The sequence below is a fragment of the Anabrus simplex genome, chromosome 7 (assembly GCF_040414725.1).
Source record: "Anabrus simplex isolate iqAnaSimp1 chromosome 7, ASM4041472v1, whole genome shotgun sequence".
NCBI lineage: Eukaryota > Metazoa > Arthropoda > Insecta > Orthoptera > Tettigoniidae > Anabrus > Anabrus simplex.
The window spans coordinates 235,085,037-235,112,387 of record NC_090271.1 but is presented as its reverse complement, the minus strand read 5'-3'; the positions used below and the strand labels follow the sequence as shown (position 1 = coordinate 235,112,387).

Below are 27,351 nucleotides of genomic sequence, written 5' to 3'. Positions count from 1 at the left end.
ACTGTGGCCTTCAAGCGATAACACCTTATACATGCATGTACAATCTTCCTGATGATATGTTTACTCCAAAATAGAGTGTGTAAAGTGTAAAGGTGAATGAATTAATTGAGGTCCCGCATGCAATAATCTATTATGCTCATGCTGCACAATTACTTTAGTTAAAGACTCTTAGAGGATTAGCCTCCGTGGCTCAGGCGGCAGTGCACCGGCCTCTCACCGCTGGATACCGTGGTTCAGATCCCGGTCACTCCATGTGAGATTTGTGCTGGACAAAGCGGAGGCGGGACAGCGTTTTCCTCCAGGTACTCTGGTTTTCCCTGTCATCTTTCATTCCAGCAACACTCTCCACTATCGTTTTGTTTCATCTGTCAGTCATAATCATTGTCCCAGAGGAGTGCGACAGACCTTGGCAGCCGGGAAAATTCCTATCCTCGCTGCAAGTTGGGAGCTTCATTCATCCCATCCTTGACCCGGTCATTGACTGGAAAACAGGTTGTAGGTTTTCATTCAAATGACTCTTAGGGGCAAGATAATTTGATGTTTCTGATCATATTCAAGTGCTGATTGTTGAAGCTTGCCACCCACCCTGCTAGACAAGTATTGTCTAAAAAGGGGTTTAGGCTAGAAAGTTTACTGTTGGCTTCAACAGAAGAAACCTTTGCAAGTTCTTTAAGCTCTGTAGTAAAGGTTATTGACTGGGTTAACTTGAGGCTGTTGTGAAGTGAGAGTTTGAGTTCATCAGATGTTAGAAATCCAGGTTTTCTAGACAGAGAATTTTTTAGATTGTGAATAAATCATAGACAAAATCCTAATACTCATTGAAGTCATATTAATGATGAAAATCTAGCAGTTATATCCTCAGACAATTGTGTAACTGTCAAACAGGTCACTTGTTGGTGTTCCTCACCGACCGATTCTTCAGGTATTGAAGCTGGCTGATTCAGCCAGTGGTCTTTGTTTCTCATAAGCCATGCTGGTCCATTCCACCGATCAGATCCGATGTGTGGGTTCCTCTTGATAGCAAATCAGCTGAGTTGTGCTCTGAGGGTACATGTTGCCATCTGCAGTCGCAAGTGAAGTCTTGTATTTCTGAAACCCTGTTAGCTACGTAAGTCTTCCATCTAGTAGAGATTGCAGCTAGTCAAGAGAGTACAATCATCGAGTCCATCCACAAATGGATGTCGTTTATGCTCAAACATAAAGCAGAAACTATCTTTCTTATCAAATTTGCGAGAAGTTGAGTGCCACATAACTCAAGTCTGGGAATGGAAATTTGTGTGACTGGAGCTACTCTCAATTTAGAACATATCAAATGTGAAGAAACTTCTCCCTTACCATTTTCACATCGTAAATATAGACAAGCAGCAAATCCTTTCTCTGAGGCATCCGAGAATCCAGGGAGCTGTACGTTGGTTATTTTGCCATTAACCTTAATAAACCTAGGTACTGATATTTCATTCAGCAGTGATACCTGATTGTTCAAAGCTTGCCATTTATATGGAGCACTTCTGGAAATTTTTCATCCCAATCAAGTTTAAGAAGTCATAATTGTTGCATGAATATTTTATACGACATTATAACTGGAGAGATTAAGCCAAGTGGGTTGTAAATTGAGGCAATTAAACTAGAGCCTTTCTCTTCGTTCTGTTGCCCGTATGTGACTTAACATTTATCTATTATTGAAACTTATCCCGTGATGGATGCTGAAGAAGTCCCAGCGTCTTGCTTCTTTCATGATCAAACCTGCAGGGAAGTTGAGCCTCTATTTGATGTTCAGGAATCTCCTGAAGAAGTGAAGAATGATTAGAACACCACTTGTTGTAACATAAATCCTCCACTCTGAAGAATACGTATTAAATCCTTTTGCAACCCTTGTGCTTCAAGTAAATTGTCTGTTCCTATGAGTAGATCAAAAATATACATATCTCGGTTTATTATTTTAGCAGCATGTGGAGAATTGGTTGCTTCTTCACAGGCTAGTTGAGTAAGACACCTTGTTGCAAGAAACAATGCTGGAGCTGTACCATAAGTCGCAGTAAGTAGCTGATAGTGACATAGCAGCTCTTCAGGGGAGTTTTGCCATAAAATACGTTGTAGATAGTAATCTTCTGAGTGGATTAGGACTTGGCGGTACATCTTCGATATATCAGCAGTTATCACATGAGCGAGAGTCCTGAATCTAATTACAATCAAAAACATATCATCTTGTATGTTGGGTCCTACTAACAGTGTGTCGTTTAAGGAAACTCCAATAGTTGTCTTGGCTGAAGCATCAAAAACATCTCTAGTTTTTGTCGTAGAACTGATTTTCTTTAATACCTCATGGTGTGGTAAGTAGAAAATTTCCTTCTCTGGCAAATTGTCGTTAGGAACCTTGTTACAAGTTGTCCATTTCATGACCGTATCAATGAGTATAATCAAGAAGTTAGTATAAATAACCATCTAATCGATACTTTATTATTGCCTCAGGCAAAATTGAATATAAATTAACACTTAGTGGTTGAAACATGTCCTGTAAGTGTTAATTTATATTCAATTTTGCCTGAGGCAATAATTTATCGATTAGGTGGTTATTTATACTAACTTCTTGGTTAGGAACCTTGTCAGAATTTGTGAAGATCGGTTGCATGTGACCCAAATTGATGTTTTCCTTCATGAATTGAGGATAATCGTCTCTAAGTCTGGCATTCCTGAATAATTTTCCTTCTGAAATTTGAAATCTACGCTTTGCATTTTTAAGGGAATCTCCTAATGGTGGATGATTCTCTTGCTGTGGCAATTTTACAATGAAACAACCACATTCATCCCTTGTTGTTGATTCTTCAAATAGCTCTTCACGCATTTCTTCTTCCTTGCTGCGAGGAACGTATGAGATTTCTTCCTGCTCTCAGAACCTTGTAAGTTGAGAATCTAGATTGGGCTGTGCAGACAGAAATAATGTAGTACTGTTGTAGTGACTCTTCATCAGCGTGCGTCCTAGTAGAATCCATCCTAGTTGAATTTCTTGTAAAACAATATAATTCTTGTTCTTGGTTAATCACCTAGGTTTCATTGAATATGGGTCAAGGTCTGACCCTATCAGTATATCAATCTTAAGGCAGGTCTCCACTGATTAACATGTAACAACAACATGTTAAATGTTAAAAGTGTTAAATGTTGAATACTGTTTCATTTAACATTGTGTCCACGCTTAATAAACATGTTAAACTTGACTTTCTTTGTTTATATATATGCCTTAAGTAGTTCATCATATCAATTTGTGGTAATACATTTAGGTGGTGTATAGTATTTTCAAATAAGGACAATGGACTCGGATGAAGAGGATTTGGCCCTTTGTTATTTCCACTGTTGCTTCTTGTTATGACTTAAGAAATGCAAATTTACTAGACACATTTCCTCCCCTCATTGTGCTCATTGCTTCAAAAGCAAACCACTTTGAACTATAAACTTCGTCCGCTCCCGTACCCGACTTCTGATTATTTTCAATACTAGACTGTACTGGGAGCGGAGGGACGCTAGGTTTTTTCATTGCACCCGCAGGAACAATTATAGATGATTTAGAGTTCCTGGAAACTGTCAGCTTTCTTCGCTTTATATCTGTATTATTCCTTTGATGAGACATCCCACAAACAAGGCCTTTCTGTCATATCATTAATTAATTCCAAAGTACCAGTAATCTTGCTCCACTCCATTTCTGACTATAAATATTACTATAGTGCAGAGAGAACGACACACATTCGCGTACCGTTACCGGTACTGTATTTGTAGCTTATAACAAAGAGAATAAGTGTTGCGGAGTGTTATAGCTATAATCCTACTTCACGAGAAGCACGTCGTTTGGCTATCTGTTAACATGGAAACGGCAAGGAAGTTGCCGAAGCTGGGCCAACATCTCACGAACAACGAATTGACTTGACAGGTTTTCCACTTGGAGCGGAAAACACGCCAGCATGTTAAAAGTGTTAACCTCAACATCTGAGTTAACATACAAAGTCAATTGGAAGACACAATCACAATTTACATGTCAATTGTAACATGTTAAATTTAACATGTTGGTGTTAAATGTTAATTAGTGGAGACCGGCCTTTATAGGGTATGTTAAATTGTTCATCAGCTAACTGAATGTCATTAGGCAATTTCCAATCACTAAGATCGCTGTGAGTAGAAGTCATTTGTCCTGTAAGACTTGGTAGTATAAAACAAGCCAGATTGCTAGGGTACTTGTTATCTCTCGAGGTAATACTGACATCAACACTCTTAAGTGGCAGACGAAGTAGTGTTATTAATTCCTGATGTAGGCATTTCATTATGACATCGCTTTAATCTAAGTCGCTGAGCGAGTGTTTCTGTGTTGTAACTAGCTTGCGATCCGCCATCTAGAGTGCTCTGCACAAGAATGTGCTTGATGCTTGACCTTAATGACAACTGTGGCTAGTAATACATGTGATGTGTGTGTGTCTTACGCTGCAATAACTTCCTGGGTTACTCACAGCACCACGCAAGTTCTCACATGAAAACTGAACTGGTGACTTCTGTTATCAAAATGCAATAATGACCCTTGCTTTCACATTGATTATACATATGTCTTGCATTCAGACAGTTCATGCATAAACTGTTTCTAAGAACAAATCTTTTTCTTTTGCGAGTGTTCAGGCTTAAAAAAATCACAACACTTATACAAACGATGTTGGCCCTGGAAGTGTGTGCAAGCATTTTTACTGACAGCTACATATACATTTGTTTTGCTTGTCATGTTGGGTTGTAAATTTTCCAACACTTGTCTGCATTTTTCGAGGAATGCAATTAAATCCTTAAGGGGGGAAATGGTTCATCATTAAGCATAAGCTCCCATGCCTTACGAGTGGTTGGATCAAGCTTTTCAGTAATTATATAACTAACTATAATGTCACTCAGAGGTGTTTAATATCGAAAATTTCATTTTTGGTCCATACTGAAACAAAATTTACAGTCAAAGATAAAGGTAGGTTTTCCCACCTGTTCAATACTACAAAATAGTGAAATTATTAAAACACATTTTTGTTGTCATCTTTGATACCGCTGTCAGCAACTTTGTTTGCCATCATCAGCCTAGAAGGTAGTTGCAGGACATTTTACTAGTTACATTAGAATATTTATAACATATGTATGTATAAACACAGAACCTTCTAAGTTTATTTACATTGTGTTTATACCATAAAATATTTGTATAGTTGAAAAACAAAAACTATATCACTCCTTATGAGGTTCTAGAAGAGTCTTAAAATGTTCTATATACAGTCTTTTACATGTACATCTCCTTGCGTTGTCAACTGTTTGTAACTATACATAAAATTAATTATAGGACCAGGTTTCAGATAAAATTTCCTTTTTTTAAAAAAAGTGTATCTTATTAGCTGTTAAAAATGTACAACGGCCTTGAAGAGATATAAAACCTTTTAAAACATTTTGTTATGAGCGGTCTTTACAATAATACACTACCAGCTGATTTCGTTCTAGAGTATTGTTATAAAGTGTAAGTAGGTAGAAGACCATTTTATTGCCCAGTTTGTATAGAAAACTGTTCCTCATGGACCATAATCAATGAACCATCTATAATGCTCCGATTGTCTGGTTGTTAGATTAAAAGATTTAATGACATATATCTTGTATGGATTCACTGAAGCAGCTTACCTTAGTAGTGTCTCATTAGTTTTAGTCCTTTAATTTAATATTATATTCAATAGTCATAGTGTGTGGTGAACTTGAGGCCGTGAATTGAAACATGAGATTCCATGAAAATTGTGCATTTCCCAGTAAAATATATCATTTTCATATTCCCTTTATTGTCTTCTTCCAGTTTAGTTGTAAATTCTTCCCAACTTTTCTCTTTTTCTTCCCGTACAATTCTCTTGACTTCCAACTTCCTGTATCTATATTCTTTCACCGTATCTTCCAATTTATTGTTGTCTATCTGGTTGCTGTTGATTCTTCTGTCAGACTTAGCCACATCAAGAGCTTTTTTGGCTTTATTCCTTTTCATTATGGCTTCTTTCACTTTATCATTCCACCAAAATGTTCTTTTCTCTCTAACTCTTCTGCTTGTTCTTCTACATATTTTATCTGCACTACGAACCAGACTTGTCTTAAAATCATTCCATTCTTCATTACCTTTCTTTGTATCTGTTATTGGTATTTTAGTTCTGATTTCCTCCTGAAACTGCTGTTTGACTTCCAGATCTTTCAATTTCCAGTCTTTAACTTGTGGTTTTCTTCTTCATGTTTACCTTAATAATAGGTTTGGTGACTCTTAGGTGTGCAGTGAGGAGTCTATGATCACTATCAAGGCTCTCGCTAGGTATCACTTTTACATCATGCACTTTTCCTCCACTTGGCCTATCTGTGAAGATAAAATACATCGTTTGTAATAATTCACTCTGTTCTGTAAACATAAAGAAATAACAGAACAGTGTGAAAAACTACTGTAAAGGATGTGCAGTAGCGTACAGTACCATAATGGTCTTTTCGGGTGCATTTGGTAATAACGTCGCCATAGTTGACGTGGGTGCATTTAACACATGCATCTCAGCACGGCACGACTGCCACACTAATCCCTTTGTCTACATGTCCGTGCTTATATACCCGCATCAGAGTCGTGTTATGTTGCATGTCCACTGCTGCAACGCCCTCAAAAGGAAACCTTTTGATCATGGCTTATAGTATGAGCTGGTACCGTATGGTACTACATATTCTTCCCGGGTTAAAGACATGAGCAACTATTAAGGGATCTCTCTCCTGCCAGTACCATATGAGGTCCTGTCTGAGGCCTTATTAACAGGGGCGGAGAATCAACTGGACAGATGAGGGAATTCCATAGGGTCCTCAGGAAGAGCTGGTCCAGTGCTGAACAAATAGTCAACCTCAGAACAGTACTAGCTTACTCCAAGATTAGAAACTACACAGTGATAGTCACCTTTGTTGATTTTAAGAAAGCCTATGACCCAGTTGAGTGACAGACCTTTAGTAAAATTCTTGATGAACTAGGTTAGACAACAAAACCCAAAGGCTCATTCTACAAACTCTGACTGATACACACTCCAAGCTTAAATTTGGAGGTGATATTTTGGAAACTTTCAAGATGAAAACGGAGTCAGATAAGGTTATGGACTTTCCCCACTCTTATTCAGTTGTATCCTTGAAAAAGTTGTGAGAGTATGACACAAGGAACTAGTCAGCTTTTAATGTCCATAGCAGGGTATATCTGGGTCACAGAAGGGAAGGACAACATGGCACTGATTGCTGAATCTCTGAAAATAGCGGCGATCTAGGAGAAATGTCTCAGGAGACAGGTAGCCAAAGCGGGACTTCAAATGTCACTGGAGGGTAAAATGCAGAGTGAAGAAATTTAAGTACCTCCGCTAGTAGGTTGAACTCAACTTGACAGGGAAAGCAGCCCTCTCTACAAGAATTAACAAGTTGGAACTGGGCTATTGGCTGCCTCAAAGCACCTACAACAAGCAATGCCCGTCACAAAGTCTGAAGTTGAAACAGTCATTCCCCCAGAAGTCATAGGCTTGATTGAAATACTGGAAGTTGGAGTGAGAATAATTATCAGAAAGATCCTAGGCCAATACTAGATGGTGGCACGATTCACGGCTCTACTCTCAGACTGCGAGGCTCTCTGACTGGGCCAGGAAATGGACGGCAGCTTTCTATGGTTATGTGGGATAATTGTCTTCCAACAGACGGACCAATTGCTTGTTCACCTTGTGGCAAAAGAAACATTAAATAACGGATTATATCTGAAGGTAGCATTGTTTTCTTTTTCAGGTATTTTCTAATTTAATTTTTTCCCCCCGAATTTGGCCACCTATGGACCGCATAGAACTTAAGTCTTCTTGGCCGTTCTTCTCTTCCCTATACCACTTCATTCTTTCTAAATGTATTTTATTGGAATTCGTTTTCAACAGGAAGAACGTAACAGTTATAGACTAACTCAGATAGGTTTACTGCAGTGATAGGATAGGAAAGGGCTGAAGCAGGGAAGGAAGTGTTCTTAATTAAAGTATAACTCCAGCATTTACCTTGTGTGAAAATGAGAAACCACAGAAAACACTCTTCAGGGCTATCAACAATGGAATGCCGAATGGAAGCCAGCTCACTTCATGAATTAGGTTCTGGGATTGTAATAAGGAGGTTTGAAATATCAAACGCTGTATAAATACCTTTTAGTTTTTCTTAGTAGAATTCTCTAATGACCTTGACCTTGTTCACCATAGTCTGTCCCCTGCTGAGGTTGGTGCCATTTCCGAGAGTTTGGCTGCCAACATGTTAATAATTTATAGTTATAACAGTTAATCATTTCTCTATTGATATTTGAAATAAATTAAAGTGTGGTTGACAGTTGCATTCAGCTCATTATACAAAGTCAAGAAGATTTTGATTATTCTATCTATACTGCTATCCTTAGAGAATGTATCATCAAAGTACTTAAAATGAGCTACTTGTTCCATTTCGGTGGCTTCTCAGCTTCCTGTTATGTTTTTATAAATGATTTTAGAATGTTTGCTTGTTAATTATGTAATGTACATAACACTTTGAAAAGACTGTTATTTTTTTAAATGGTAACTAAATATTCAGAGCATGATGGTTATTATAATTTGTAATGGACATTAATTCCAGAGCAAATTAATTGAAGTCCATATGTTTCAGAAGTAGGAATAATACAAGTGGAAATTCTTTTGTTTTTCAGGTGATAGGGGATTTGGCTTATGTAACCAGCATGGTACGGAAGGATGTATTGAGGACGGATCGGCACCACAGATTTTATGCTGGTAGTGATGATAATCAAAACATTGCCTCACTTTTTAATATACTAACAACGTAAGCATCTTTCACTAACCTCTCTCTTAAACAGGTTCCTAGATATTGTGTGTGTTCCTGTTATTTAACATCCATTTTCTTCCTCTTTGAACTGTTCTTCCATCTGTATGGAATAGAAATACAGTAAAACCTCATTACAGTGTTTCTGCAGGGGACAAGGAAAGAGAACGTGTTAAGTGAGAAAACATATTATTGGATACACAAATAAAAGCTACCCACAGGGATCATGAACACTTTATATGATTTGTTTTTTTCAACATGCGTGTACGTACAGGTACAGTGAAAGATATAGGATATCTACTGTTTCTAAAGATGAAATGAAAGTATTAAAAGGCATGAAAAAGATGACAGAAGAAATTCGAAAACTTATTCCACTGGGACTTATTAAATAACAACACTGTATTAAAATGTGTGTAATACACCAGACAATAAATATGAAAATATTTGCACTGGGGTCCATAAAGTATCAATGTATTAATGCCACACTGTCCAGCTCCATGGCTAAATGGTTAGCGTGCTGGCCTTTGGTCACAGGGGTCCCGGGTTCGATTCTCAGCAGGGTCGGGAATTTTAACCATAATTGGTTAATTTCACAGGCACGGGGGCTGGGTGTATGTGGCGTCTTCATAATTTCATCCTCATCACGACACGCAGGTCGCTTATGGGAGTCAAATCAAAAGATCAGCATCTCGCGAGCCGAACTTGTCCTCGGACTCTCCCAGCACTAAAAGCCATACACCATTTCATTGCCACACTCTTTCTAAAACAGTGCTCTACCTGAGAAGCAAAAGGGCTTTATACATTGGACATAACCCCTTTTGCTTCTCAGTTATGAACTGGTGGGTTATTAAATGTTTTGTTTTCTGGCAAAACACTTCAACCATGAATTATTTGGAGGTTGAACTTGGCCATTTGCGAGGAAATGACTTCGACTGCCATCTTGAATGCAACAAAACTTCCATCGACTCAAGTCGAAACTCGGGTATGAGTTTTAACATATGCATCACCGTTGTAAGATGCTGGTGCTTGTCCACTTCCTGGATTTTAATTTTGTCTTTAGTAGTAAGCGATTTCATGACTTTAAGTATCTATTACTGGGCTACCACAAGAAAAATATTCATTATGCTAGTAAACTTCACATGATTATGTTCCTAATCTGTAAGTAGCCTGTCACGTGACAGATATTCACTATCCATCACTGTATCACTGTACACAGAATTAATTTCTAACTACTGAATGCAATGTGAAATACAAGCACAAACGGGCTAACTGTTGACTTTCCCATTGTAACATGTTAAGTTTGTATCTTAGTGTTTGCAATTTAATTACCAATAAGGTGCCTGATTTGTACCTTGAGGAGGTGCTTTGACTGATGACGCCCTCAATGAAGGGCGAAACATGTCTCAATAGGAAATAATAATAAATTCCTAAGTGTTTAAAAATTTATAATGTATTGAATAGGTGACACAATAAACTCTTTAGCATCCTACATTCAGTATCTTCAATACGGTTCAACAATGATATTTATCACTTGCAATTACAAGCATGTTGCCGGAATGAATTACGCTCGCAATCCAAGGTTCCACTGTATTTTGAATCGTGGCCCTCTTTGTGCTCAGCCAGCTAGGACTATACAATCTGCTGATGGTTCCTAATCCGTTAGAGGAGAGCCTTACTGGGACTATGTGTAAGTATGGTAACATCCTGCTTCACAGAATTTACTTAGCTCCAAACATTTTAACCATGCCTCGGACCTATGGGAGTAATGGAGTTCCACTTTCCACTTTGAAACAAGCTGCGAACATTCCACGTTGCTATCCTTCTCATGACTGACCCGAAGATTCTTAGCACCCCCTGCCCACTGAAGGGCTGCCGGGGACTGGGGGCCTTGATTTCATATTTCCCAGTCATGCTAAAGATTTTCCTGGGGATTAAATACGAGGTGGTTTCCCGTTGCCTTCCTCGCGCAGTTTTGAGACTGCTTACACCACTATGATTACGCTCCCAAATGTGTGTCACATCACCGTATCAGCCGATACCTTGGCTGACGCCAACATGCACTAATGGCGAAGCTGCTGCCCTCCGTCATTATGGATTCCAGTGGCATTTCCTCCACTGAGGGACCATATCCCTTTTAGGGTGGTCAGGTTATTTCCCGCCGCCCAACATTCGGTGTTGAGACACAAGCTGTACGGTCTACTCCATATATCATAACAGATTCTGTGGTCTAGGTAACGCTGGATATGTAGTGTGGAGTTCCTATATGAATCGTGGTTTCTATGGCAATTATGTTGAATCGGACAAGATGGCTGACACTTAGGGCAAGAGAATATAGATAGATATAATAAATTGCCGTTCTATCTAGTGTTATATATGGAATGATTGTAGGAAATCCAGTATGGCTGTCACTTAGGGCGTAAAACTTTCACAAGTATAACCCTAATAACAGCAAATAGAGATCTTAAAACTACTAAATAACATCAACACTAGGTCAGCACATCAAAATAAGCCGTAAACATCCAACAGAAATCACAACAGAAGCATACTTCTTGCATTTAGTTCGATATATTATGCAGCACAACTCACTACAACCCTTGCCACAGAATTTGATATGCCCTTATGGAAGAAAGAAAGTAACACAGGCTGAGTCAGCAAAGAGGATGCATCTGGATGTGTTAGGTGCTGATGGTATTCGAGTAAGGAGAGATAATGAAAAAGACATAGGAGATTATAAAGTATTCTTAACAGGTATTAAAAAGGGGAGGGCAGATTGTGAGGTGAGACTGTTCATCATAAATACTATTGCATGCAACATTGTTTCTCTTAGGCACATAAATGAGTGAATGATAGGGGTAGATTAACATATTGGAGGAATTAGAGTGAGAAATGCCTCTGTGTATTCGCCTTGTGAGGATATAGATGGGATTGGAGTTGACAAGTTTTATGAAACAATGAGTGACATCATAGTCAGAGATAGCAGCAAGGATAGAATACTGTTAATGGGTGATTTTAATGCAAGATTTGAAAATAGAACTGAAGGACACAAAAAGGTGATAGGTAAATTAGGGGAAGATATATTGTACCAGAATGGTTTAATACCACACAGGGTGTCCAACAAGGGAGCACACTCTTACCAATGCTATTTGTTACTGTCATGGACAGTATTCTTAAAAATCTGGAAAGAGAACAAGATGGAGAACTACACACATAGGTGTTTGCTGACAGTGTAGCCATCTAGGGAGAGACAGAGGTAGAGGTACAAACTAGGCTGGGGTAGCAAAGTTCAAACAGTATCATATGAAAGTTAGCACAACAAAACAACAAAAACTGTTGCACTGAGGAAAGATACTGGCTGCCACATAAAGGTGGTAGGTGAAAATGTTCAATGTGTATAGGTATTCAGATATCTTGGGAGTATGATTTTTCAGTAGTGGTACTGCAGATAAAGAAAGAGTAAACAGAGTGGCTAGCAGTTCCAACTTCTACAACCTCATAAGACATCTACTTTGGGATAATAGTGTGTCCATGAGAACCAAGATGACTCTGTATAAGTCATACTTTGTGCCCATTTTCACATACAGTCTAGAAACATGTACAGTAAAAGAGAGAGATATTAGTAAATTGCAAGCATGTGAAATGAAGTTTCTATGAATTACCCTCCAAAAATCACGCAAGGACCATGTTAGGAACGATGACATCAGATTGGAATTGGAAGTGAACTCGATAGAAGAGAGGGTAACAAGGGAACTGTCCATACTGTCATATCAAAATCGACAATGAAATTGTGCAGAGACCATGGGGAGACCCATACAATAGCGATGTACAAAAATATAGCTGCCATTTCGAACTGGAAGGTTTCAAAATCTTGATACAAAATCCGTGTGACAACACAGCTTACTGGACAACCCTTGCTTCTTGCTGGCTCTGCGGCGCACAGTGGAGTGAAGTTGCAGTTGTGCGAGAGAGAGAACGAACCGGCAGGCTGCCGCGTGCCAAGGTCACTTTGTTACGGAACGAATGTGAAACATAAATGAGGTGTGATCAAAAATTAGATGTTGGCTTTTCAGGCGTTTGCTCTATCACATGATAAAAACACAAATATTTTTGGCACCATGCACAACGAATATGCACTTTGAGGCCACATTGTTCTTCACAGTTTTCTTTACTTGTTTGAAGGCAATATTTCGCAGGCACTTTGAACTCGGGAGGTTTCTCCGTTGTATAATTGGTTACAAACCACGAATATTTAATCATGTCCTTGAACCATGGAGAAAAAAAATTGAAAATGAATGAAGGACTGCATTTTCAGTATGCTGTTTCCCTGATAAACATTAAACTGAAAGTCTTCAGAAGTCGGCACAATGTCTGTTAAGCGGCGATACAAAGCCTTCCACTGCTGGAAGAAAAACTTGTCCAAGGGCTGTATTTCCCCTGTAGTGCCGGGAGGAATCTAGAGAATCTGTAAAGCCATAGGTGTCAAGGCGGGACGGTAGTAAACAAGTTTGATACAGCTTGTATTATTGTGCTTTTATACTCTTGCCTAGAGGAATGTCTTCAAGACAGCTCTCATTACTATAAGTAGTTCAGGAATCTAGCAGTAGCAAACACTTCTCTTCAGCAAATGGGAAGAAGGATTCTTTAAATCAATACTTTAATTCCTTTTTCCCCAATTTCCCTGATTTTGTGGCTGTTAAAATTATATTTCTGGCATGAGACATTTCTTTGGAAACTCTCGAACCGAAAGTTCCAGTTGCCTCCTGTAGTACAATGAATAATTTCAGGAAAGGAGTACCAGCCATACTAATTGTAGGCATAATTGTGTATGAATGGGTGAGTGCACTAACTGAATGAGCAACTGTTTCTGTATGTTTCTCACCAACAAACGAGAGTCCTTTTCGCTTTCATTTCGCGCACTAAACCACTCTGATCAGTATTGTATATTGAAGAAGGGATGTAGTCTAAAAATCGCTCGTTAGCTGCTTCCACAAATTTCTTTGCGACTTTATCTTTTTTTTCTTCTTGCAGATACGTACGGGATACAAATTTTGTAATTTTTCTACTTTTTGTTCTGTATTTTTCTTAAAACAACTCGACCAACTAGCACATGCACTGAAATTAGTTTGCCCCATTGAAATCTCTCTTGAAATTTCCAATGCCCACAATCTCAGGTCTTCATTGCATACATTCCGCTTCAGTCTTCTTTCCTCTCTAAAGCAAGAAAATAATTTTGCATGCATAAATATCCTGTGTTCAGTGGGGCATACTGATGTAGGTTCTAATTGGTTCTTCCACCTGTACAGTTGTTGTAGTGATATCACCTTACGACAACTTTTCCAAACGGTGGTTAATGAAAGCCGCTTCTTATCCTCCTTATTTAACCATAAATTTACAGCTTTTCTCTTATATACAAGATCTACAGTTTGTTTCACTTTCTTCTGTGGACTGGAAGCATGGCTTGAACTAGTAGAGTTGCTAGGTGACTGCGGTGTCTCTTCACTGGATTGACGGGAATTAGACTCGGGGCTCAAAATCAGATCCGTAACACATCTTGTTCTTAGCAATGGTGTGCTGCCTTATCTTTCAGATAATGCAGATGAGGTGTCGCTGCTTCCACTATCGCTTTCACTGTCACTATTTCTTCCCAGACACTACTCCGAGATGATGCTGGCACCCATGGGATGATTTTCAATTAGTTCGATCACATGTCGACCCATCTCACTTTCTTCCAAAGTTATTTCATGGGAAGAAGAGAAACATTTCTGTATCGATTTCAGGACCTTACAGATCGAAATGGCAGCTGAATTTTTGTACCTTGCTTTCTTATGGACCCCACATCTTCTCTACCAAATTTCATTGTCGATTTCGATATGACAATATGGACAATTCCCTTGTAAGGACTTCGAGATTAACATGATACTGACATGTAAAGTGAATGCCTGGCACAAGAACACCACATGCATACCTAGAAAGAAGGGTTGAAGGAAGGAGGCCAGTGGGAAGACCTAGGAAGAGATGGCTACACCAGCTGAGATAGGATGTAGAGAGACAAGGAGGGAATTTGGAGTCAGTAGTGATGGACAGACAACGAAGGCAAAGACTCGATCAACACCAGCCTTCCTTGCACGCTGTTCTATGATGATGATGATGATGATGATGATATGGGGCTAATGAGAATGGGAAGCATTTACTGGACTTGTATGCTAGTATGGGATTAACAGTTGAGTAGGCTAATGGGAATTTATGTGGTACAAGATTTACAAAAATTTACTACATATACCAGTGACCACATAACAAGAACGAAAGGACGGTTACGAAATACGATTGGATCTTCGCGTTAATGTCACCTCATTGCGGTAATTAGAGCAAGTACCGGAAAAGCGATCAGCAGTGAATTTGCTTAAAATATTATCATCGCATCGAATTTGCCTGTATTTGTGTAGGAAAACCACAGAAGTCATAAAGCTGAGTGGCCGCATTAGTTGGAAGGAGACATAGTGCATTCCAACAATTCTTAGAAAGGAGGGGAAAAAAGAAAATGAATATTGTTTTGGATAAATCAGGTAAACTCGTAATAGATCTTAGAATCACTGGGCAGATGGAAGGAATACACTGGAACCTAAATTAACCGTTTTTGGAGGGACCCTGGAGGAAAAAAAAAAAAGTACAATACAGGAAAGCGGAAAATCCTGGAACGAATGAAGACCATTAAAAATTTGGCTAAACACCACAATAATGAAACAAGTATACTGTATGGAAAATTCTCGGCTATATACAAGTTCACTTGCATACACCCCAGCGTCAGTGGGTAGGGTCTGACACATCCCACTCTGATGAGTCTAGTGTCGGACCTAAGACGAAACGCTGGTTAATAGAGCAAACGCCTGAAAAGTCTTACATCTGATATGTTTTTGATAAGTATACTGTAGCCATTGATGCTTTCACGGCCCGTACTTATAGTTAAAATTGAAATAATAAATAAAGAGGTTCAACCTATCCAATACAAAAGAATGATATAGGCTTTTGGGCCTATGCCGTGTCAATAAATTAAGGTGAAATTCTCTATGTTTCGTGGAGAACTGTGCTCTGAGTCATCAGAAAAAATCTTGACTGTCCACAAGAAAGGCTTCTTAAACAATGAGCTTTTGAAATTTAGACATAATAGAAGTGGAAATGGTACGTTCGTTCGTCACCAGATAGCTCCCTGGACGCGGCACAGTGCTAGCGTTCGAAGCGGAAGCTGAATGAACCATCAGAATCAGTCTAACAGGGTCACATAACATGTGTACATAACATGACACTGACAGGTGTATGACATTGACACAAGCCTGGAATGAAACATCTGACGGTGAGGAACGTACGAATTTGGAAAACGCTGAGACAAAATAATAATGAAGGAACAGGAAAGGGAACTACTTGCATAAATTCTTAATGGCTGACAACCAGGTATTACTTAATGGATAGCCAGTGTCCCTGTTGAAACTATTAGGATTTCTACGTATTTCCACAGCTTCCCATATAATCCTGGACCTGTAGTGTCTAGTGTGGGTAAGAGCTCGAGCATCTTGGAACATGACGATAGAGTGTGCTCAGCTATTGCTGATTTGTCTGGCTGGTTAAGACAAATATTACCTTCATATTCCTTGATACGGGTACTAATGGACCGGCATGTTTGCCCGATGTATACCTTACTGCAAGTACAGGGTATTTTGTATACCCATGGATGTAAAAGTGGGGACAATTTGTCCTTGGTTTTACCCAGACTGTGAGCAGTTTTAGTGGAGGTGCCAAACACAATTTTATATTGTGTTTGCGGAGGACCTTGGCAATTCGATCTCTTGGTGAGTGTCGTGAGAATGCCTTGTTTTTGTGCTGGATGGTGGTGAGAATCTACATGAAGATGGCGATTTGTGTGGGTAGGCTTACGATAGACGGTATGTCCTAACGAGCCGTCCTGTTTCTTTCTTACTAGAACATTCAAGAAAGGAAGGCATCCATCCGACTCCATCTCCATAGTGAATTTAATTAAAGGATGTTGCTGATTTAGCTGGTTTAGAAATAGATGAAGTTTCTCATGACCTTCTGTCCAGACTACAAATGCATCATCAACATAACCTCCAACATGTCATAGGTTTGATGGGTGCCAAAGCAATAGCCTCCTTCTCAAAATGCTCTATAAAGAAATTAGCCACTACGGGCGAAAGTGGACTTCCCATAGCCACTCCGTCCATCGTTTGTAAAAAATCCCGCCCCACAAGAAATAGCGGGAGTCATGCAGTGGTAAAATAGCTTAGTAATGTCTTCAGGGAACAGGTGTTCAATGAGAGACATGACCGAGTCAGTCGGCACTTTAGTGAACAAGGACTCCACATCGAAACTCACCAAAAGTGCGTTAGGTTGAAGGGTTATGGTTGACAGCTTGTTGACGAAATAGCAAGAGTCTCCGACATATGATTCAGTACGTCCTATGTGTGGCTGAAGCAATTTGCTAAGGTATTTAGCCAGAGCATACGTAGGAGATCCTATCGCACTAACAATAGGTATGAGGGGAATATCTTTTTTATGGATCTTAGGCAGTCCATATAATCTAGGTGGCACTGTATCCCCCAGGGACAGATGTTTAGCCACCTCTTTTGGAATTGAAGATTGCCTTACGAGCTTCACGGTGGCGTTGGACACACGAGTGGTGGGGTCACGTGAGCTCAGTCTGTAAACAGGCTCTGACAATATAGCTGAGATCTTCTTCTTATACTCGTCAGTGTCCATAACCACTGTCACATTACCCTTATCAGCTAAGAGAATGGTCAGTTCAGAATCACCTCTTAAGTTCATTCAGAGCTCTCCTTTTGCCTCTTGTTAAATTGGGCGTGGGCACAAACAGCGGACCTTATGAGTCTCACACATTTCTGTTTTAACTCCTCAGTGGGAATTTTAGAGGGAGCGACAGCGAGATTAAGACCCCTAGCCAGAACTGCCATTTGGTTCTCGTCTAAGGATTTCTTGGAATTTCTTGGAAAGATTGATGACAGTTTTACCAGCAACCGGGTTCGTGCGAGAGACTGCCTCTTTCTGAGCTAGTTGGTGGAACTTCGTTTTCTGTCTGAATGACACCTGGTTGAATTTTCGTTCTGCCTGTATAGCAGTAATGCGATCAAAAGTCCACAATTCCTGCGAGAGTGTGTTGCTTAACAGCAGGTGTAAACGAAGCCTATAACTTATTTGAAAGTATACTGTAATCTTTTCGGACCATGGGAAATAATTGGTTTAATATGTCTTTTCTTCTCCTCCCAGAATTGCTTCATCCTTGACAATTGTTTTATTTTAATTAGATTGGAGGACTACAAAACTAATTGTGATCGATTATTGCTTGGCTTGCTGGCTTTTCATAGTATAGTTTTCACTGAACTTGGCTGACAAAGTTACTGACCTGAAAGAAGTTTTCATGGGAATGTAATTTAATTTCCATGGTAAAATTTAATGTAAAGTAACGTATTGAGATTTTTAACTCATATAATTTATGTAGGAGTAAGTGTATGGTAAATCTTGTGCAATTGTACCGCATACATTTCCATTACCCCTAGTTGAATTTAAAGGTTATGTTTTACTCGAATATGGTTTCAAATGTACGTATCCACTCTCACAAGTTCTGGAATGCATTATATTCGATTCATCCCATCACTAACCACAGACCACAAATTTTTTCTAAAATATCATAAACCCTCAATAAATTATGGTTTATTTATAACCTTGAGGTCAGCTGTGAAGTCCGTTGAGACACTCGCTACTCAAGTCAGTGGGCTGCAGGTGGAAATGATACAAACTATTTAAACATTAGGCTGTGCATATAAAAGGACTGCGACAAGGACGTTTTAACGTAAAAATCCCCAACCTATATTCGGGCCAGTACGGTATTATCTCACGGCTTTATGTATGTAAGGTGCAGCATCTGTTCAGGGTATGAAAACAATCGTATATAATGCCTGATGGTAAGAGAAGGTTGAGTGCACCATTGAAGACTGTAGCAACTGTGAAAGATTCGTCTTAGGTTACATTTCAGAGTGAGTAGTAGTGCAGAGAAACTACATTTTGTAAAGACTTTGTCCCACTTACTCAGAATGAGCCATGACCAACCACTGTGTAAGAATGATCTCAAGTCACGGGGAATCTCGCAAACATATTGCAAATTCTCAAGACTCAATTCCTCTCTGAAAGCCCAGCAACTAGTCCCATGAGAGAAGTGCCAGAAAACCTGCTTGGGATACAATCGTAAAAGGTCTGTCAAAAATAAACACCTAACCCTGGATAAAACATTGATTCTTTACAAGTATGACCATTTGATGAAACTCGTACCATCTCCAAGCCGGGCTGAGTAGCTCAGACTGTAGTGTGCTGGTCTTCTGACCCTAACATGGCAGGTTTGATCCTGGCTTAGCCACTGATATTTGAAGGTGCTAAAATACGTCAGCCTTGTATCGGTAGATTTATTGGCACGTACAAGAACTTGTGTGGGACAAAAGTAAGCACCTTGGCATCTCCTAAAACTGTGTAAGTAGTTAGTAGGACGTCAGATCAATAATATTATTATTATTATTATTATTATTATTATTATTATTATTATTATTATTATTATTATTATTATTATTATTATTATTATTCCTTCTTCAAGTAGAATTGTTGGAATGCACTCTTGTCTCCTTCCAACTAATGCGGTCTGCTTTGTGACTTCCGTGATTTCCCTAAACAAATACAGGCATACGCGATGTGATGGTGATCTTTTAAGCAAGTTCACTGCTGATCCCTTTTCCGGTACTTGCTTTAATTACCGCAGTGAGGTGACATTAACATGAAGATCCAATGGCATGTTGTAACCATCCTTTCGTTCTTGTTATTTGATCACCCATATATGTAATAGGTTTTTACAAATCTTGTACTGCAAAAATTATCATTACCCTACTCAAATTTTGAAGGTTATATTGAACTCGAGATTATGGTTTCAAGATTGTTTCTCTGAGGAACGGATAATGTGAGATTTTTTAAACAATTTTGAGTAAGGATTTTTGTGAGGCCATGTAATTGGACAAATAATCCGGGAAAACTTAGTTTCTGGGAACGGATATCGAGGTTCCACTGTATTTTGAAGATCTTCTCAACGTAAAAGGAAATATTCATGTCGATATGGTGAATGACCAAGATCATGGGAAGGAGGACAATTGTTGATGAAATCACGCTTAAAGTTGAAAGGATGGTAAAGGGGTAAACTCCATTGTCATGAAGCAGCAGGAGATGAAATTATACCTGAAATACATTAGGAAGACAGTGATGAAATGGCTTCATAAGATAATAAGATTAACATAGAATGTTCGTAAGGTACCTTCTCATTGGATAAAAGCAAGAATTGCAGCTATCTGTAAGCAAGGGAACAGGAAGAATTCCAACTACTATCGAGGTGTTTTCATTGATCAGTATATGAGGCAAGGTGTTCACCAGCACTTTGGAAGGGAGCGTGCGATCAGTGGTTGCCAATAAGTTGGATGAAAACCAGTGTGATTTCAGACCGCGGAGGGGCTGTCAGGATCAGATTCTCAGTATGTGCCAAGTAATTGAAAAATGCTACGAGAAAAATAGACAGTTATATTTATAGACATGATATAGGCTTCTGGGCTTATGCTATGTCAAAAAAATAAGGTAAAATTCTTTACGTTTCGCAGAGAACTATGCTCTGCGTCACCAGAAGAAAATCTCGACTGTCCTTGAGAAAGGCTTCTAACACAGTGAGCTTTGAATTTAGACATTACCCAATAGAAGTGGAAGAGGTACGTCCATTCGTCACCAGATGGCTTCTCAGACGCGGTACAGCGCTAGTGTTTGAAGCGGAAGCTGACAGAACCATCAGAATTAGTCTGAGAGGATCACATAACATAACAGGTGTACGCACATATGAAGGTATGATATTGACACAAGTCTGGAATGAAACATCTGGCGATGAGGAATGTACGAATTTGGAAAACACTGAAACTAAATAACAATAGTGAAGGGACAGGGAAGGGAACTACCTACATAAATCCTTAATGGCTGGCAACCAGGTATTACTTAATTGATAACGAGTGTCCCTATTGAAATTGGTAGGATTTCTACGTATTTCCATAGCTTCCTATATAATCCTGGACCTGTAGTGTCTTGTGTAAGAGCTCGAGCATCTTGGAACATGGCATCATGACCCGAGAATAGAGCGTGCTCAGCTATTGCTGATTTGTCTGGCTGGTTGAGACGAATATTACGTTCATGTTCCTTGATACGGGTACCAATGGACCGGCATGTTTGGCCAATGTATACCTTACCGCCAGTACAGGGAATTTCGTATACCCCAGGACGTAAAAGTTGGGACAATTTGTCCTTGGTTTTACCCAGACTGTGAGCAGTTTTAGTTTCACCATTGTTATTTCATTTCGGTGTTTTCCAAATCCTAATCTATTTTCCAAATTCGTACGTTCCTCATCGCCAGACGTTTCATTCCAGACTTGTGTCAATGTCATGTGCGTACGCCTGTTATGTTATGTGACCCTCTCAGACTGATTCTGATAGTTCCATCAGCTTCCACTTCAAACGCTAGTGCTGTACAGTGTCTGAGGAGCCATCTGGTGATGAATGAACGTACCATTTCCACTTCTATTGGATAAAGCTCATTGTTTTGGAAGCCTTTCTCTTGGACAGTCAAGATTTTCTTCTGATGACAGAGAGCATAGTTCTCTGTGAAACGTAAAGATTTTCACCTTATTTTCTTGACATGGCATAAACTCAAAAGCCTAGATCATGTCTATAAGTACGGGCCGTGAAAGCATCAATGGCGAATTATGTTTCACAGATCTAGAGAAGGCATATGACAAAGAGTACATAGGGAAGATGTGGTAGTCATACTAGTTGACTGTGGAATTATGGTCAGTTTATTAAAAACAATTATAGGCATTTTTGTTGACAGTTGTGCTGCAGTGAGATTTGATGGTAAAATGAATTTGTGGTTCAAGGGCACTTACAGGGGTTAGACAGGGTTGTGTTCATTCACCTTTTCTGTTCATAGTTTACATGTTATAAAGTGGCAGAGAGGGATTCAGCTTGGTGGAAATGTAGCAAGCAGTTGGGCCTATGCCGACAACTTGGTCTTGGTGGCAGATTGTGCTGAAAGCCTGTAGTCAACTATCTTGGAACTTGAAAATAGGGGCAACAAGTATGATGTGAAAATTAGCCTCTCCAAGACTAAAGTGGTGTCGATAGGTAAGAAACCTAAGGGAATTGCATGTCAGGTTGGAAATACAAAGCTGGAACAGGTAGAAGTATGTAGGATGTTTATTCTTCCAAGATTGTAGTATAGTAAGTGAGACTGAATCATGTTGCACCAATACTGATGCAGTGAGCTTGAAGTTGTGGTCAACACTAATGTGTAAGAAAGAAGTCAGCTTCTGGATGAAACTATCCTTACACCGGTCTGTTTTCAGACCAACTTTGCTTTACGGGAGTGAAAGCTGGGTGGAATCAGGACAGGCCTGTCTTATTCATAAGATAAAAAATTAACAGACATGAAAATAGCGAGAAGGATTGCTGATATAGGTGGGAACAATGACAGGAGGGTACCCAGAATGAGGAGAAAAAGGTTGTTACGAATAAACTCAACTGATGAAGCTGTATGCATAAACCAACTTTGGTGGTAGAATCTTGTGAGGTGAAATGGAGGAGGATAGGTTACCTAGGAGAATAATGTAATTGGTCATAGAGGGTAAAAAGAAGTAGAGGGAGACTAAGGTGACGATGGTTAGGCTCAGTTTCTAATGATTTAGAAATAAGTGGTATAGAACTAAACAAGGCCATAGAGCTAGTTACAAATAGAGGCTTGCGGACTGAGCTCAAAAGGCATAACAATGAATACAGTATGTATGTATTAAGTTGTGGTGGTGGTATTATTGTTTTAAGAGGAAGTACAACTAGGCAACCATAATCTATTAACATTTATCAGAGGGAAAACATGGAAGGGGTCCAATACTTTGAAAAATGAAGGTGTCTACCAAAAAACGAAAAGGGTCACGTGAGATGTGAAAATGAAAGACTCTGTATGCCTCGTAACCTAATACCATCAGGTTCAAGGATGCGTCCAAGGATTTTAGATCTCACTAAGAGCCCTATTTTAATTCCATTTTATATTTTACGTGTTGTGCACATTGTTCATTTCAGGATCTCTAGATGCCTTTAATACCTTTTAACATCATTTGTGTATGTTTGTACATTTGTTTTAATTATTAGATGTGTTTGTACAGATTTGTATTATGGCTGATAATGGCTAGCAACGCCAAAACTAGTTCCTTGACTAAAAAATGTAATGTAAACGTTACGTAATATACTGTAGTATTGAAAAGGCGGACCATTTCTGACATTATTTTTGTTATTATTGGGACAAAGTATTTTCATCGAATGAAGTGACTCATGCACTCACTCTGGTTGAGGAAGACTAGAATTATAAATTTAACCATGTTGATGGTCTGTAACCGTGGTGTAGGGGTAGCATGCCTGCTTCTTACCTGGAGGCCCCGTGTTCGATTCCCGGCTAGGTCAGGAATTTTTACCTGGATTTGAGGGCTGATTCGAGGTCTACTCAGCCTACGTGATCAGAATTGAGGAGCTACCTGACGATAAGGCAGCGGCCCCGGTCTAGAAAGCCAAGAATCACAGCCGAGAGGATTCGTCGCGCTGACCACACGATACCTGGTAATCTGCAGGCCTTCGGGCTGAGCAGCGGTCGCTTGGTACGCCAAGATCCTTCAAGGGCTGTAGTACCATGCAGTTAGGTTTAAGTTGATAGTCTATATAGTGGTCCGTATTGACTTCTTACAGTGTCAATCTCACTACACTGGAAAATGGGAGATAATATGAGTCCACTTTGTCAGTACTATACAAAATGCTGTTTAATATAATATCATTCATGTTTGTCTTGTATAATGTTATTTTGCTGAAGAAGAGAATTTGTTTTCTCAAAACGTGTATGATTAGTTAATATATATATACATTAAACAGTATTTTGTATAGTATTGACATGGTGGACACGTATTACCTCCTGTTTTTTATTGTAGTGAGATTGTCACTGAAGAAGGCTATTCGCTGAGCTACATTGTCAGAATGCTGGTAGTTGCTCAAAATATGATTTGATATCTGTGGAAACATTTCCAGGCACCCTGACATGGGCTGCCAAAGGAGAACAAACCCAGGGCAGGATTGTTTAGTGTGTGTACAAGCTCTCCAAGTTACAGCATGACCACTACAGCTGGACCTACAGCAGACTTCTGGACTATAAGTCAGAAAGAGGTTTCAAGAGGCCAATTTAAGACCCCAGTTTCTTGGATGCATCCTGTATCATGTTATATCAATCAGATGGTTGTCTGCGAGTCTGGAGAGGACTTGCGCAGCAGTTTCATCCGACGCCTGTACAATCTGCTATTGTTGATCTGTTACAGTGTAGGCAGGCATAATTCTTGACAGAGAAACATATCTCATGATCAATAACAGTGGGTCATTAATGAGGTTTTTGTGCCACATGTAACTCCTGACGTGAGCAACTTGGAGAAAATGCAGTATTCATGCACAATAATGCTAGAGTGCATGATGCCAACATCTTTCAGAGATAGTGCAAGAGCACCACGTGCAAAGAATGGAGTGGTCATCCAGACGTTCCGGCTTGAATCTGATTGAATATTTTAAGACCAACTGGAACAACGCATCCAAGAAATAAATCCACCGCCTCAAACCTACAAGTCCTTGAAGAACCTTTTTGGGAGAGTAGAAACGTCTGCCTCAACTGAATGTGCGGAACCATGTCAGAAGCATAAAGATGTTTTGAAGCTGTTATCCATGTGAGGGGTGGCATAAATACCATGTAGCCAGCTCAGTGCATGACATCCACTTTCCATTTTAGTTCTTAATTGTTGCTTGTCTGTTTTCATTTCAGTGTTTGTAGGTACCACAGAGGTATGAATGTATAAAAATGTAAACAATTTTTTTTTTTTTGACCAGTATATGTTTGAAGTGAGCAACAGTATTTTCTTAAGAAAGGCCTTCCTTGCTTTTGCTAACCTACATTTAAAGTAATATTATTCATCTTCATCCTTTAAGACTATATCCTGCATCATCTGACTGTTTGGCTACATTCTGTTACTTTAGCTTTGGACCTGTATACGGTATTTCCATCTTATACTCCTTCTCCAAGACTGTCTTCATAACAATATCATCAGCAGATCTCAGGGTTTTGAATACCTCTCCTTGAACTGTGATTTGTTTTCCAAATTCCCCTTTCATTTCCTTGACTGCTTATATACACAGTTCAAAAAAATTTAGGGGAATAAGTTTTTGAACGTATGCCATGCTCCACAAAACAATACATCACACCCAGGTATATTACCAACTAAACCTTTTACCTTTATTCTTTACAAAAGAACATCGATGGATTCATGTTCATTTTCAGAACACAAATGGAAATGTCCAAATAGGGGCGAAAACAAAGTGATAACAGTCCTCCAAGGTGGATTTTTATCACAGTTGGAGAGCTTCAGTATGGTGTATGTCCTCCACGAGCATTTATGACAGCTTGGCACTTACGTGGCATGCTCTGTATAAGTCAACGGGGGTCACATTGCGGTATCAGGTCCCATTCTTCAATGAGAGCCTGTTCGAGGTCTTGGAGAGTCTGTGGTGGAACAGGACGCCCACGAACACTTCTGTCAAGCCTATCCCACACATGCTCGATTGGACTCGCTGCTGGTCATTCCATGTCTTGAATGTCCAGTTCTCGCAAGACAGCTCTGGTGATGCGCGCTACATGAGCTCTGGCATTGGCATGTATGAGTACAAATTCAGGGCCAACACCGTATGCAGCAACCAACACATGCTGTAGCAGTAACTGCTCAATGTACCCTGCAGCGGTAAGATTACCGTGGACAACGACAAGTTCCATACAGCCATCGATACTGATGCCACCCCACACATCACAGAACTTTGTCCGAATCAATCACCTTCCTGGACAACATTTGGCAAGTACTGCTCACCACAGTGTCTCCATACGCGTTGACGTCCATCACGCTGTGTCAGGGGAAATCTGGACTCGTATGTGAACAACACTGGTCTCCATTGGCGAAGTTGCCAGTTGATGTGGGTAGGGGCAAATAGAAGGCGAGCTGCGCGATGTTGCTGCGTTAAACGGGGCACTTGAACAGGACGTCTGGGTCGTAAGGACACTTCCCTTAACCTGTCCCTTACTGTCTGGTCAGACACCGTGACTCCAGTGACCCTCCTGAGATCTTGTTGCAGTTCTCTGGCAGTTGCTGAACAATGCCGCAATGCACAGACGATCAGATATCAGTCATCCTGTGAAGTTGTCATGCGTCCATGACCTTGTCCAGCCCTCCTTGTGAACTGGCCTGTCTCATTGTAGCGATTCCACAAGTGTTGAATAACAGACAGAGGGACATTGAGATCCACAGCAACACATCAAAAAGTCCATCCTTCCTGAATCGAAGTAATGGCCCTTGCAACTTGAACCTCGTTAAGATGTCTCATGGGATGTGCTGGTTTACGTACAATGTGCTCAGATGACCGCAGTGGTCTGTGTACCTCACGACAACACACGGACCTATCGCTATTCACTTTGTTTTGAGGGGTCACCTGACAGTTTAATGCATGGCTATGCCTACAGATGGAGTATAACTTCGATTTGACATACCCTGAGTAGCTAAGGTCTCAAGGTATGCTGTACGACTATTGGAACCCCATCTACCAAATTAACATTCACTTACCAGACGTTACAAATCATGTTCCCCTAATTTCTTTGAACTGTGTATTTTTGAACATTGAAAAAAAAAAAAGGAGAGACAAACTCCAGCCCTGCCTTACTCCTTTCTGGATAATTGCTTGTTTTTCATGACCCGTGATTCTTATTACTGCAGTTTGATTAGTCATATTAATAATTCATTATTATTTAATTTAATTTTAAATATTTATGGCCCTCTAACTTTTTTTTTTTTTTACATCGTTATGCCCTACTTAAGAGCTCTATTGAACCAGCTTAGCTGATGTGTTGGCCTTCTTCTCCTCCTGAAATCCCTTCATCCTCTCGTGGAGCTTCTTCCTTTGTTCTTCTGTCCAAGTTATAGTTGCTCTGGTGTTGGGTTTGTCTTCAAACTGGTGATTCTCGATTTTGGTGCTGAATTTACATAAGTCCTGTACACCGTCTTCTGAGATGTTGATTTCCTGGAGATCTGTTTCAGTTTCATGAAGCCAGTTGTTCGTGATTTTAGATGAAAAGACCAGGTTGAGAATTCTTTTAGTTAGTCTGTTACTGGTCATTCTGATAAGGTGTCAATAAAATGTCAATAGTCTTTTCCAAAAAGTTTGAGGTATTTTTTCAGAATGACAGTATATTTCCTGGGGTGATTTTTTTCCTATTCCCTCTTTACAAACTGGGCC

At 39.6% G+C, this 27,351-nt stretch overlaps 1 protein-coding gene across 1 annotated transcript in view; it reads left to right on the top strand.

Annotated features, from left to right (window-relative positions):
• The window catches only part of LOC136877073 (uncharacterized), a 93,636-nt gene that overhangs the window by 29,708 nt on the left and 36,577 nt on the right, over positions 1 to 27,351 (top strand). The window contains exon 6 of the mRNA XM_067150890.2: positions 8,729 to 8,859. Coding sequence (XP_067006991.2) covers positions 8,729 to 8,859 — 131 coding nt within the window. The remainder of the gene's footprint in view (positions 1 to 8,728; positions 8,860 to 27,351) is intronic.